The sequence below is a fragment of the Triticum urartu genome, chromosome 4 (genome assembly GCF_003073215.2).
Source record: "Triticum urartu cultivar G1812 chromosome 4, Tu2.1, whole genome shotgun sequence".
Classification (NCBI taxonomy): domain Eukaryota; kingdom Viridiplantae; phylum Streptophyta; class Magnoliopsida; order Poales; family Poaceae; genus Triticum; species Triticum urartu.
Genome location: NC_053025.1, coordinates 321,646,665 through 321,659,810, shown reverse-complemented (window position 1 = coordinate 321,659,810; position 13,146 = coordinate 321,646,665). Strand labels below are relative to the sequence as shown.

The window sequence follows — 13,146 nt, the reverse complement described above, 5'->3', positions numbered from 1 at the left end:
TGTATGATTAGTGTACGGTCAAATCGGGGGCGTCACATTTCACTTGGGTACGCCAAGATAGTCAGGTTATACTCTATATCAAAGAAAATTTCCTTTTTTTATTCAAGATATTTAATTTAATACTTTGAAAAATTAAAGCATGATTCCCCATAGAGATATGTACATAAAGGGGATCTTTGGATAATAATGCTGTTCGGACCTAAAGTTTACCTATACACGGATTAAGCATAAAGCCATAATATTTTATTATGCCATTGAAGGGGGGGAGATAATACCGATTTAAGAGTAGTTCACTACTGCAATAAAAAAAAGAGAATTCTAGTTAACGGTTCCAATTTATTCTGAATTTTGCAGCCTGTGAATAGAAATCCACTTTTTCTTCTTTTTCATCTCAATAGAAAGAAATGGGAAGTTTTATTGTGTTAACAATGTATGTTTTAAGATAGAATCTATCGAGGAGAATAATAGAAACTGGATCAAAAAAAGCAGGAATAGATTTTTTGAAAAAGATTGGAAAAAAGTAAGTAGAATTATATTCAAAATAAAAGGGGCTTTTCGTAAGAAAACGTGGATGAATACTTGCTGTTTTCTAGATTTTTGATCGGATTTTTTGGCGGCATGGCCAAGCGGTAAAGCAGGGGACTGCAAATCCTTTATCCCCAGTTCAAATCTGGGTGCCGCCTGATCAATAAAATACTTAGGTTTTTTTTATAGTGCTGATCGAATTCGATAAATTTTTACTTCGCATAAGTTCGGGCAAGAGAGTAACTGGGCCTGCCGATACTGGGTTTAGAGAAACCATACCATAGTTCTATCCTCAAACTAGGGTTAGGGTTTGTTTTGACGGTAGTGGCCAAAATGGTAATCAATAGGGGTGAGGTAGTGTTTCCTTATTCTTTTATTATATGAATTTGAATTGGTTCTTAATTGAGATTCGATTTGATAATTTTAAAATACGAGGATAAGATGTCAGAAATCTTGGTATCCAAAGAAAGGTCCCTAAGGGGCATTCTTTTTTTTTCAATCTAAGATTCAAGAAGGGACTCCACGAAAGAATATGAAGACTTACTAATTATTATACATTTTTTTATCATACATATTATGTTACCTACATACACTAAAGTAAGGACTACTTAATTCTAACGAGAATCAGATTAAATAGGTCGATCAAAAATCAATTTAGGAGTTGTATTATGGATAAAATCTCTTCATTCTTTCATAGAATGATACAAAGCAAGGCTGCAGGGTTTAGGTTAAAAATAAACATTAGGTAAGGTAGGTATCCAATACATATTTATCTATCGATAATTTTATGGTATATTCGGGCGTCCTTTGCTTAAAAAAAAGAGTAACAAAAGGAATAAAAAATCTTCCTATTCCCGCTTCTTCTATTCAGGACATCATTCCCGTACTCTTTCTTTTTTAAGGAAAACAGGGCTATAGTATCTCGTATTTTTAATGCTCTCTAATTCTACCAGAATTCCTATAAGAATTTGTTAGGAGTAAATTCCTTGAACTGATTGATCCATGGCCTTAGGGCAGAATCCCTTTTTGACTCTGTACCCTTGATTCCACTATGATTATTGATCAATAGTAGAATAATCCCTTCATAGAAATAGGAGACATAATTTAGATGGATATAGTAAGTCTCGCTTGGGCTGCTTTAATGGTAGTCTTTACATTTTCTCTTTCACTAGTAGTATGGGGAAGGAGTGGACTCTAGGGATACTACTAATTGATTAAGTAATCAAATTGTTGTATCAATTCTTTTCTTTAATGGATCATTTTGCATTAATCATTTTGTCAAACGTTATTCTTTAATCTTTTTCTTTAGTTTTTTTTCACTCCTGTAAGAAACTCTTGTATTGTAAGTTGTAATGTAAGAAAGAGCCATTATACCAATTCAGAATTTCTACTAGAAATGATGAATGGTTAAAAAAAGTTCTATACATAAGAAAATTAGACTTTCTTCCACGGAACTATTCACGGCATATCACACATTTTCCATTTCCTTTTACTTTTTACTATAGTCTATTCTTCATATTATTTTTCTTTCCTTCCATGGATTCTTTGGTCAAGAATTGTCTTAGATTTTTTTTATTTTGACCTGATTGAAATTAAGTGGATGCAATGAAAAAAGAAATTGAATTAGACTACTTAACTATTTCATTCTACTAATCTATTCTATGTAGATTCAAAGATAATATAATAGAAAGAATCTAAAGTGTCGTAGAAAAAACTATATGTAGTTCTTTCTACCACACTTTAAGATTCCAACCAGATCCTTTCATTTAAGACTTGGATTTTTTTATTTAATCCCTTTTTAATTTCTTCAATGATTAATTGGAATTCCAATTAATTATTTTGGCTGACTGTTTTTACATAAATAATAAGTAAAAAAGAAGTAGGAACTAGAATGAACAGTGCAGTAGCAATAAATGCGAGAATATTGACTTCCATAACCTCTTTATTTTTTTATTTTCATAATAACTCGGGATGTAATCCCATGGAGAGGAAAAAGGGGTATCTTGTAAATTCAAGGGTAGGGCTTGCATTCTGATAATACTGAATCAATTCAATATTATGAATATCGGATCTATCAAATCAATTCATGGATGAGAGTTATATTTCACGGATGAGAGTTATATAGTATAACATAGGAAGATCCTCTATCCACACTAAGACCAAAATGGGTTTTTTGATTGGATTAGGAATTCCCTCTTTTTTAATCCTTTTCTACTTTTTCTTTTCTATATCTCTAACCCACGAGCTTTCTTAATCTTATACTTTCTTAATCTTATACAATTTCCCTTCCTTTTTCTTATAGTTATACATACAATTATGTATGTATTATATGACCAACTTTCTATGGGTCACATAGACATCCAAATAAGCAGTAGAAGTGAGATGGGGAAAAGAGGTCTGAAATAAAAAGGGAATACGATTTATGTATGGATTCCGGTAAAATACCGGTACTCTATTCCATAAGAGTGGAATAGGAAATTAAGATGAGGATGGAATCATCATAAAGAAAGATAGAGTAATATAATATCCTAAATTCTACTAATCCACATATCGTATGTGTGTCTTTCTTTATCGATTGGGAGTAGTGAAAAAAAATTCCTATATGCCCTCCCTCCCTCTTCAATGAGAGATGCAAAATAAAAAAGTGAAGTAAGGGTGCCCTGTGGGTATTTAATCTTGCTCCCTGCCCCTTTTTTTCATGGAAAAAGGAAATATCAATTTCTCCATTCATTGAACCCTAGTTCGGGACTGACGGGGCTCGAACCCGTAGCTTCCGCCTTGACAGGGCGGTGCTCTGACCAATTGAACTACAATCCCCGCGGGGTGTATGGCATACCCATTCTTAAATAGAACCATAAGAAGATTCGATTCGTCTTTCGTACTCTAAGAAATAGACGAATCATATACTACATACCCACATATTATATTATACGTGGGTATAGTGAGAGTGACATAACTAGTATGTCGTGGTTTTTTATCACTAAAAATGGATAATAATCCAGCCTTCAATAAGAAAAAATCTTTTGTTTGTAAGAAAGGAATGAGAGAGATATGGATTAGAAAAAACATTCCCTTTTTTCTTTATCTTTTATTTCTATAGATCAGACATTTTATTTTATGGAAGAAAAACAAAAAGGATTTAGTTCATACTCACGAAGCCCTAGATTTTTGGTTTGGGCCGAGCTGGATTTGAACCAGCGTAGACATTGTCAACGAATTTACAGTCCGTCCCCATTAACCACTCGGGCATCGACCCAGGAAGAATTTATTCTAGGGTTTTTGCTAATCTATGATTAACCTCCTTTCATAATACTCCCTACCCCCAGGGGAAGTCGAATCCCCGCTGCCTCCTTGAAAGAGAGATGTCCTGAACCACTAGACGATAGGGGCATCACTAGACGATAGGGCCATATACAACCGCTCGTGATTATACTATAATCATAGTATGAGCAGTTTTTTGGAATTGTCAATATACTCGAAAAGTATAAATAGATCCAAAGCAAAGAGTTTTTCCAACTTTTCTGTTATGTTTTCATCTAGGATTTTTTTTAGTTGATCGTTATAGATTAATTCTCCGTGCTTCATTTAGTGTTCATACCAAAAATGCATCCATCCCGCACTAAGTCATAAAATTCTCTAAAAATATAGAGAAAGTTTCAAAAACAAAGAAAAAAAGTGAATCAATTTAGTAGAAAAGTACTCTATCAGATTCGAACCAACGACTTACGTCTTAGCACGAGATTACTCTACCACTAATTTAAAAAGCCCTTTATCGGATTTGAACCGATGACTTATGCCTTACCATGGCATTACTCTACCACTGAGTTAAAAGGGCTTTTTATTTAATTCAAAAATTAGCCACTTGGATTTCCCATTATGGGTCTACTGCATAATGTACATATTATATATATAATATATAGAGATAGAGAGAGAGACATTATGTAGAGATTGTATATGTATATATCGATATCTTGAGAGCTCAAAATAAAATTAATAAAAAAAAACATACCCTACATAACATATCCAACTCTTCTTGGTTCAGGGTTTTCCGTTTCCGAAGACTAGTAAAATAGGCGGATTCTGGAACCCCAAGGATTCAACGGTATATGGATATGGAAAATATAAGATTTCCGATCCTAGCGGGAAAAGGCGGGGAACAGATACCCAATAGGATATAGGATCCTTGGGAGGAACTTTTGGTAATGGCCTTGATCCTCTATGCTATTTTTTATGTGTTCTTAGTTCTATTGAACTTTTTGCATTCTTTTAAACAAGAATCTAATAAACTAGAATTGAGTCAGTGGAAAAAAGGAGAGAGAGGAAAGTGTTAAATGGAGAGAGTCGACTAATCAGAGACTTTTAGGATCTTCTTTACATCAGGTAAATCTGTCGGCCCTGTCCGTTTTTTTCTTTAAGTTACGACTCTTTGCTGCTTACTTCTATCAAGCCATAGGGAAAGTCTATGATGAATTTGGAAAACTCATCTCACTCTTACTCTATGGCTCGGACTTAATGGGGGAAGAAAACATCTTCCATAATTTCTTTTTTGTTCAATTCTGGACAAAAAAGAAAAGGAAAAAAGGAATTTATAGGGACAGTGTTACCCCCTATATCCCCTAGTTTATATTGTAGGAATAATAAAACAATTTAGCAGTCTGACACACTTACGTCCTTGCAAAGTAAATAATTATTATTGTAGTCGTAACCGTAGAATAGGATCCTAATCAAAATAAATACATTTGGTTCAGGCGCTATTAGCATGGTAAGAAAAGATTTTTTTTACAGACCAGAGGGGCTATCTAAATCCTAAAGTAAAGGCGAGCGATCGAAGTAGAAGTACCAACGGCTCAGTGTCATGAACCTTCTCCATCTGATTCAATAAGGGGGAATTAGCCTTCTTGTCAAATGGCTATCCTTGACAAAGGGTACCATTTATACCATAATCTACAATGTAGCGGGTATAGTTTAGTGGTAAAAGTGTGATTCGTTCTATTAATAACTGAATTTGAAATGATATACTTAAGGCATCCTTAAGTTTTTTATTTTTATATTCCGATGAAAACTTTAGTTCTTATAAAGGATTAAATCCTTTTCCTCTCAATAGCATATTGAGGAAGAATATACATTCTGGCGATTTGTATCCAAAGACTAATTTAAATTGCATCCAAAATAAAAATAGGATTATGAGTACAGAGTCGCGAAGCATAATTTTGCATTGGATTAAGTATTCCAATTTTGAAAATATGAGTAAAGGATCTATGGATGAAGATACAAAAAAGTTGATTTCCAATCGTAACTAAATCTTCTTAAAATAAGGAATAAGGAAGCCAAATAGCTAAAAAACGATAGTTTTGGTTTACTAGAACCATCCGCATATTGTTTCAGCTCGGTGGAAACCCAATTCTTTTCCTCAGGATCTCTTGAATGAAATTAGGGAACGAAGTAAGTAGATTAGATGAATTTAGATAGAATTTCTATCTCCTACTCTATAAGGATCATCTAGAAAGCGGAGAGCTTTGGTTCCATTCAAATAGAAAAGCTGACATAGATGTTAAGTGGTGAGAATATCCATAAAGGAGCCGAATGAAATCAAAATTTCATGTTCGGTTTTGAATTAGAGACGTTAAAAATAATCAACCAACGTCGACTATAACCCCTAGCCTTCCAAGCTAACGATGCGGGTTCGATTCCCGCTACCCGCTCCATTCTGTATAAAAGGAGTATTCTATTTGTCTAGACATGTTAGAGGCTTGTATTCAAGCCTTTTTTGTCCACCAGTTTCTGGTACTCCAGAGCGGAGTAGAGCAGTTTGGTAGCTCACGAGGCTCATAACCTTGAGGTCACGGGTTCGATTCCCGTCTCCGCACTTAGCAGTCTGTATAAAAGGACTATTCTATTTCTCTAGATATGTATGGTAGAGGGGCGATCCAACCTATTAAGCCAGATCAAATGAGCTTTGGAAGACCCTCAAGAGCAATGCCCCCTACCTGGCAGGAAAAGAAATGTAACAAAGGACGCACCTCGCTTCCCTAAAAAATTTCCTGTTCTCAGTTATACAAGTTGAGCCTCATCACGCTCTGAGCGCCTCTTTGAGTGGGACAAGGAAGTAAGATAGAAGAACGGCACTACAACACTAAAAATAGTAATTTACTAAATAGTTAAAATAACTAATAAATTTTATCAAGGTACTTTGTAATAAGCGGGGCCCGGCCGGGAAGAACCGGAACTTCTCTGCAAAATATGTAGCCATTGAACTACCTCCACGTAAATATAGCGTAACGTGTCGCCTTATTCGACTGATTCATCGTCAGATATATTAGCGTTCTTTTATGTCAATGAATATTCTAATGGGAATGATTTCATAATACTGAAAGAGAAGAGCTAGCAATTCGGAACGCAAATTGCGTTTTAATACGTCTCACTATTCTAATTTTTTAGAAGAAATGGCCTTTATTATTTCTTTTTTATGGGGTTAATAAATATTAACCAAATTTCATTTAAGAAATGAGAGAATTCAGAATAGCTACGAGAAAGACTAGTCCAATCCATAATGATGTACCGGAAAATACAACATTTTTATTATTTGACCAACCATCAGGAGAAGCAAATACAAGGGGTACACTAATTACTAAGACTGAGGAAGTCGCAATTAATGCAAAAACAGCTAATTGGAAAGCAATAGTCATATTTCTAATCCTCCAAGCTACCATCAAATAAAGTTGACTACATATTTGATCCCTCACTTAAACCAAAATTGTAAAAAAATACAAGAAGTAGGAGGGGTTTAATCATGAATCCATTGATTCTTCTCTTTAATTCAAATTTATTACTTAAACCGCTTTTTTATTTGGATATGGGGGTGAGAAGAGATTATTTACTCTTTATTTCACAAGCGGGTATAGCGGATCCTGTATCCGTGTATACAGTATACAGAGATATATCGAAAAGGAACTTGTATCTGATATCTTTCTAGAGGCTAATAAATCTTTTTATTTTTTATATGGCTATGTTCTATTTGTAGGAGTAAAATAAGGATTAGGCTGTGGAGAGATGGCTGAGTGGTTGATAGCTCCGGTCTTGAAAACCGGTATAGTTCTAGGAACTATCGAGGGTTCGAATCCCTCTCTCTCCTTTTGCTTATTGAATACGTTTGTTTCTTTCATTTTTATTTATTTTTTTTTTCTGTCCCTTATCTTTCTTTCATAAAAAGGAATGAATGGCTCGGCTAGATGGAATAACCGAGCCAGAACAGAAAAAAAGTAGAACAGGTATAAATAAGAAAATCTTAGTTAAGAGGGTTCATGTAAAGAACAGGTTCCAAATCACGATCGATTCCCTTTTCAAAACCTGCTGCAGCAGCTCGGGCTCTTCCTGCATGCCATAAATGGCCCACAAAAAAGAAGAATCCTAGAACAAAATGAGAAGTTGATAACCAACTTCTAGGAGAGACATAATTAACTGCATTGATCTCGGTAGCTACGCCACCCACGGAATTTAAAGAGCCTAAAGGAGCGTGGGTCATATATTCTGCTGAGCGTCGTTCTTGCCAAGGTTGTATGTCTTTTTTCAACCTACTCAAGTCCAAACCGTTGGGGCCCCTTAGAGGTTCTAACCATGGAGCACGAAGGTCCCAAAAACGCATAGTTTCCCCTCCAAAGATAACCTCCCCAGTTGGGGAACGCATTAGATATTTACCTAAACCTGTGGGTCCTTGAGCGGATCCCACATTAGCTCCAAGACGCTGGTCTCTAACTAGAAAAGTAAATGCTTGAGCTTGAGAAGCTTCTGGCCCGGTGGGTCCATAAAACTCACTCGGATAAGCTGTATTATTGAACCATACAAAACAACAAGCGATAAAACCAAAGACAGATAAAGCAGCTAAACTATAAGACAAGTAAGCTTCTCCAGACCATACAAATGCACGGCGAGCCCATGCGAAGGGTTTGGTTAAAATATGCCAAATTCCGCCAAATACACAAATAAAACCCAACCATACATGCCCACCAATTATATCTTCTAAATCATCTACACTAACAATCCACCCTTCTCCACCAAAAGGAGATTTTAGTAAATAACCAAATATAACACTGGGACTAAGGGTCAAATTGGTAATTTTTCTTACATCTCCCCCCCCAGGGGCCCAGGTATCATATACACCGCCAAAATAAAGAGCCTTGAGTACTAGAAGAAAAGCACCTAGACCTAACAAAATTAAGTGAATACCCAAAATTGTAGTCATTTTATTTCTATCTTTCCAGACATAACCAAAGAATGGAAAAGATTCCTCAAGAGTCTCGGGTCCCAGAAGCGCGTGATAAATGCCACCGAAGCCTAAGACTGCGGAGGAAATTAGGTGAAGTACGCCAGATACAAAGTACGGAAAAGTATCTAGAACTTCCCCCCCTGGCCCTACTCCCCAACCTAGAGTAGCTAAGTGTGGAAGTAAAATCAACCCTTGTTCATACATGGGCTTTTCTGGTACGAAATGGGCCACTTCAAATAGGTTCATTGCTCCGGCCCAGAATACGATTAATCCGGCATGAGCTACATGAGCTCCAAGCAGTTTACCGGACAAATTGATAAGTCTGGCATTCCCAGCCCACCAAGCAAAGCCGGTGGTTTCTTGGTCACGACCAGCTAAAACGAAAGTTCCATTAAAGAGCGTTTCCACGTGGTAGAACCTCCTCAGGGAATATAAGATTTTCATGAGGCTGATCCTGAGCTGCCATCCACGCACGAATACCCTCGTTTAAAAGAATATTTTTGGTGTAGAAAGTCTCAAATTCAGGATCTTCCGCTGCACGGATTTCCTGGGAAACAAAGTCATAGGCACGTAAGTTCAGAGCCAAGCCAACTACGCCAATAGCACTCATCCATAAACCGGTGACGGGTACAAATAGCATAAAGAAATGTAACCAACGTTTATTGGAAAAAGCAACACCAAAGATTTGGGACCAAAAGCGGTTAGCAGTGACCATTGAATAAGTTTCTTCAGCTTGAGTTGGGTTAAAAGCACGGAAGGTATTTGCACCATCACCGTCCTCAAATAGAGTGTTTTCTACGGTCGCTCCATGAATAGCGCATAGCAGAGCCGCACCTAATACTCCGGCAACTCCCATCATATGAAATGGGTTCAACGTCCAATTATGAAATCCTTGGAAGAAAAGGATGAATCGAAATATCGCTGCTACGCCAAAACTCGGCGCAAAGAACCAACCAGATTGCCCCAGTGGATAAATAAGGAATACAGAAACAAAAACAGCAATTGGACCAGAGAATGAGATTGCATTATAAGGCCGCAATTGAACAGACCGAGCAAGTTCAAATTGGCGTAACATGAAACCTATTAGTGCAAAAGCCCCGTGGAGAGCTACAAAAGTCCATAGACCGCCTAATTGACACCAACGAGTAAAATCTCCTTGTGCTTCGGGCCCCCATAGTAGCAACAAAGAGTGTGCTAAACTATTGGCAGGGGTAGAAACTGCTGCGGTTAAGAAATTACAACCTTCCAAATAGGAACTAGCCAATCCATGGGTATACCAAGAAGTTACAAAAGTTGTCCCTGTAAACCAACCCCCTAAAGCGAAATAAGCACAAGGAAAGAGCAATAGGCCAGACCATCCTACAAAAACGAAACGGTCCCTTCGTAACCAGTCATCCATAGTATCAAATAGATCATTTTCTTCTTTAGGAATTCTACCAAGGGCTATAGTCATAGTGATCCTCCTATTCAATTACTTCAACCATTTCCGAGCACCTCATATCACTTTCCAAGGCATATGATAGTTTTATTATATGTGGACGATTTCTTTCTCGTTCAATGCCCTTTTTCAATGGTCTCGAAGAGAGAAATTTCCCATTTTTATCTATGGAGTCACAGTCACAACCGAGGTCGTGGTAAATCCATGAATTTGATTCGATTTGTTTTTCTTATACTATTTGTTTTTCTTATACTATAGAAATAGAAATAAATTGTTTTTCTTATACTATAGAAAGAAATAAACCTTTGAATTCAACATTATTCAGGGAAAGAGAAGAGAAGGAAGGAGGGGGCGCAGCCCCTCCCCCTAGTCCAATTCGGACTAGGCCTTGGGGGGCGCGCAGCCTCCCTCTCTCTTTCCCCTAAAGCCCAATAAGGCCCATATACTCCCCGGCGAATTCCCGTAACTCTCCGGTACTCCGAAAAATACCCGAATCACTCGGAACCTTTCCGATGTCCGAATATAGTCGTCCAATATATCGATCTTTACGTCTCGACCATTTCGAGACTCCTGGTCATGTCCCCGATCTCATCGGGACTCCAAACTCCTTCGGTACATCAAAACTCATAAACTCATAATACTGATCGTCAAACGTTAAGCGTGCGGACCCTACGGGTTCGAGAACTATGTAGACATGACCGAGACACGTCTCCGGTCAATAACCAATAGCGGAACCTGGATGCTCATATTGGCTCCCTACATATCTACGAAGATCTTTATCGGTCAAACCGCATAACAACAGACCGCATAACAACATATGTTGTTCCCTTTCTCATCGGTATGTTAATTGCCCGAGATTCGATCGTCAGTATCTCAATACCTAGTTCAATCTCGTTACCAGCAAGTCTCTTTACTCGTTCCGTAATAGATCATCCCGCAACTAACTCATTAGTTGCAATGCTTGCAAGGCTTAAGTGATGTGCATTACCGAGAGGGCCCAGAGATACCTCTCCGACAATTGGAGTGACAAATCCTAATCTTGAAATATGCCAACCCAACAAGTACCTTTGGATACACCTGTAGAGCACCTTTATAATCACCCAGTTACGTTGTGACGTTTGGTGGCACACAAAGTGTTCCTCCGGTAAACAGGAGTTGCATAATCTCATAGTCATAGGAACATGTATAAGTCATGGAGAAAGCAATAGCAACAAACTAAAACGATCAAGTGCTAACCTAACGGAATGGGTCAAGTCAATCACATCATTCTCCTAATGATGTGATCCCGTTAATCAAATGACGACTCATGTCTATGGTTAGGAAACATAACCATGTTTGATCAACGAGCTAGTCAAGTAGAGGCATACTAGTGAGACTCTGTTTGTCTATGTATTCACACATGTATTATGTTTTCGGTTAATACAATTCTAGCATGAATAATAAACATTTATCTTGAAATAAGGAAATAAATAATAACTTTATTATTGCCTCTAGGGCATATTTCCTTTAGTCTCCCACTTGCACTAGAGTCAATAATCTAGTTCACATCGCCATGTGATATAATACCAATAGTTCACATAACCATGTGATTAACACCCATAGTTCACATCGCCATGTGATTAACACCCAAAGGGTTTACTAGAGTCAATAATCTAGTTCACATCGCTATGTGATTAACACCCAAAGAGTACTAAGGTGTGATCATGTTTTGCTTGTGACATAAGTTTAGTCAACGGGTCTGCCACATTCAGATCCGTAAGTATTTTGCAAATTTCTATGTCAACAATGCTCTACACGGAGCTACTCTAGCTATTTGCACCCACTTTCAGTATGTATCCAGATTGAGATTTAAAGTCATCTCGATCAGTGTCAAAATTTGCATCGACGTAACCCTTTGCGATGAACCTTTTGTCACCTCCATAATCGAGAAACATATCCTTATTCCACTAAGGATGATTTTGACCGTTGTCCAGTGATCTACTCCTAGATCACTATTGCACTCCCTTGCTAAAAACAGTGTAGGGTATACAATAGATCTGGTAAACAGCATGGCATAGTTTATAGAACCTATGGCTGAGGCATAGGGAATGACTTTCATTCTCTTTCTATCTTCTGTCGTGGTCGGGCTTTGAGTCTTACTCAATTTCACACCTTGTAACACAGGCAAGAACTCTTTCTTTGACTGTTCCATTTTGAACTACTTCAAAATCTTGTCAAGGTATGTACTCATTGAAAAAACTTATCAAACGTGTTGATCTATCTCTATAGATCTTGATGCTCAATATGTAAGCAGTTTCACTGAGGTCTTTCTTTGAAAAACTCCTTTCAAACACTCCTTTATGCTTTGCAGAATAATTCTACATTATTTCCGATCAACAATATGTCATTCACATATACTTATCAGAAATGCTGTAGTGCTCCCACTCACTTTCTTGTAAATACAGGCTTCACCGCAAGTCTGTATAAAACTATATGCTTTGATCAACTTATCAAAGTGTATATTCCAACTCCGAGATGCTTGCACTAGTCCATAGATGGATCGCTGGAGCTTGCATATTTTGTTAGCACCTTTAGGATTGACAAAACGTTCTGGTTGCATCATATACAACTCTTTCTTTAATAAATCCTTTAAGGAATGCATTTTTGTTTATCCATTTGCCATATTTCATAAAATGCGGCAATTTGCTAACATGATTCAGACAAACTTAAGCATCGCTACGAGTGAGAGAATCTCATCATAGTCAGCACCTTGAACTTTGTCAAAAACCTTTTTTGACAAGTCTAGCTTTGTAGATAGTAACATTACTATCAGCGTCCGTCTTCCTCTTGAAGATCCATTTATTTTCTATGGCTTGCTGATCATCGGGCAAGTGAACCAAAGTCCACACTTTGTTCTCATACATGGATCCCATCTCAGATT

At 37.2% G+C, this 13,146-nt stretch overlaps 1 protein-coding gene and 6 non-coding genes across 7 annotated transcripts; 3 read left to right on the top strand and 4 right to left on the bottom strand.

Annotated features, from left to right (window-relative positions):
- Positions 1-612: 612 nt before the first annotated feature.
- Positions 613-683, top strand: TRNAC-GCA. Its single transcript has one exon. It is a non-coding gene; the product is annotated as a tRNA-Cys (tRNA).
- Positions 684-3,268: 2,585 nt separating this feature from the next.
- Positions 3,269-3,342, bottom strand: TRNAD-GUC. The gene has a single exon. It is a non-coding gene; the product is annotated as a tRNA-Asp (tRNA).
- A 357-nt stretch (positions 3,343-3,699) lies between these two features.
- Positions 3,700-3,781, bottom strand: TRNAY-GUA. The gene has a single exon. It is a non-coding gene; the product is annotated as a tRNA-Tyr (tRNA).
- A 507-nt stretch (positions 3,782-4,288) lies between these two features.
- On the bottom strand, positions 4,289-4,360 carry TRNAT-GGU. The gene has a single exon. It is a non-coding gene; the product is annotated as a tRNA-Thr (tRNA).
- A 1,958-nt stretch (positions 4,361-6,318) lies between these two features.
- Positions 6,319-6,392, top strand: TRNAM-CAU. The gene has a single exon. It is a non-coding gene; the product is annotated as a tRNA-Met (tRNA).
- Positions 6,393-7,569: 1,177 nt separating this feature from the next.
- Positions 7,570-7,657, top strand: TRNAS-UGA. Its single transcript has one exon. It is a non-coding gene; the product is annotated as a tRNA-Ser (tRNA).
- Positions 7,658-8,806: 1,149 nt separating this feature from the next.
- Positions 8,807-10,544, bottom strand: LOC125551591 (photosystem II D2 protein). Its single transcript, XM_048714844.1, has one exon. The coding sequence runs from the start codon at positions 10,239-10,241 to the stop codon at positions 9,180-9,182; it is 1,062 nt and encodes a 353-aa protein (XP_048570801.1). The 5' UTR covers positions 10,242-10,544; the 3' UTR covers positions 8,807-9,179.
- Between the last annotated feature and the right edge of the window lie 2,602 nt (positions 10,545-13,146).

Coding starts and splice junctions, on each gene's coding strand:
- LOC125551591 (XM_048714844.1), bottom strand. CDS start 10,241: ATGACTATAGCCCTTGGTAGAATTCCTAAAGAAGAAAATGATCTATTT.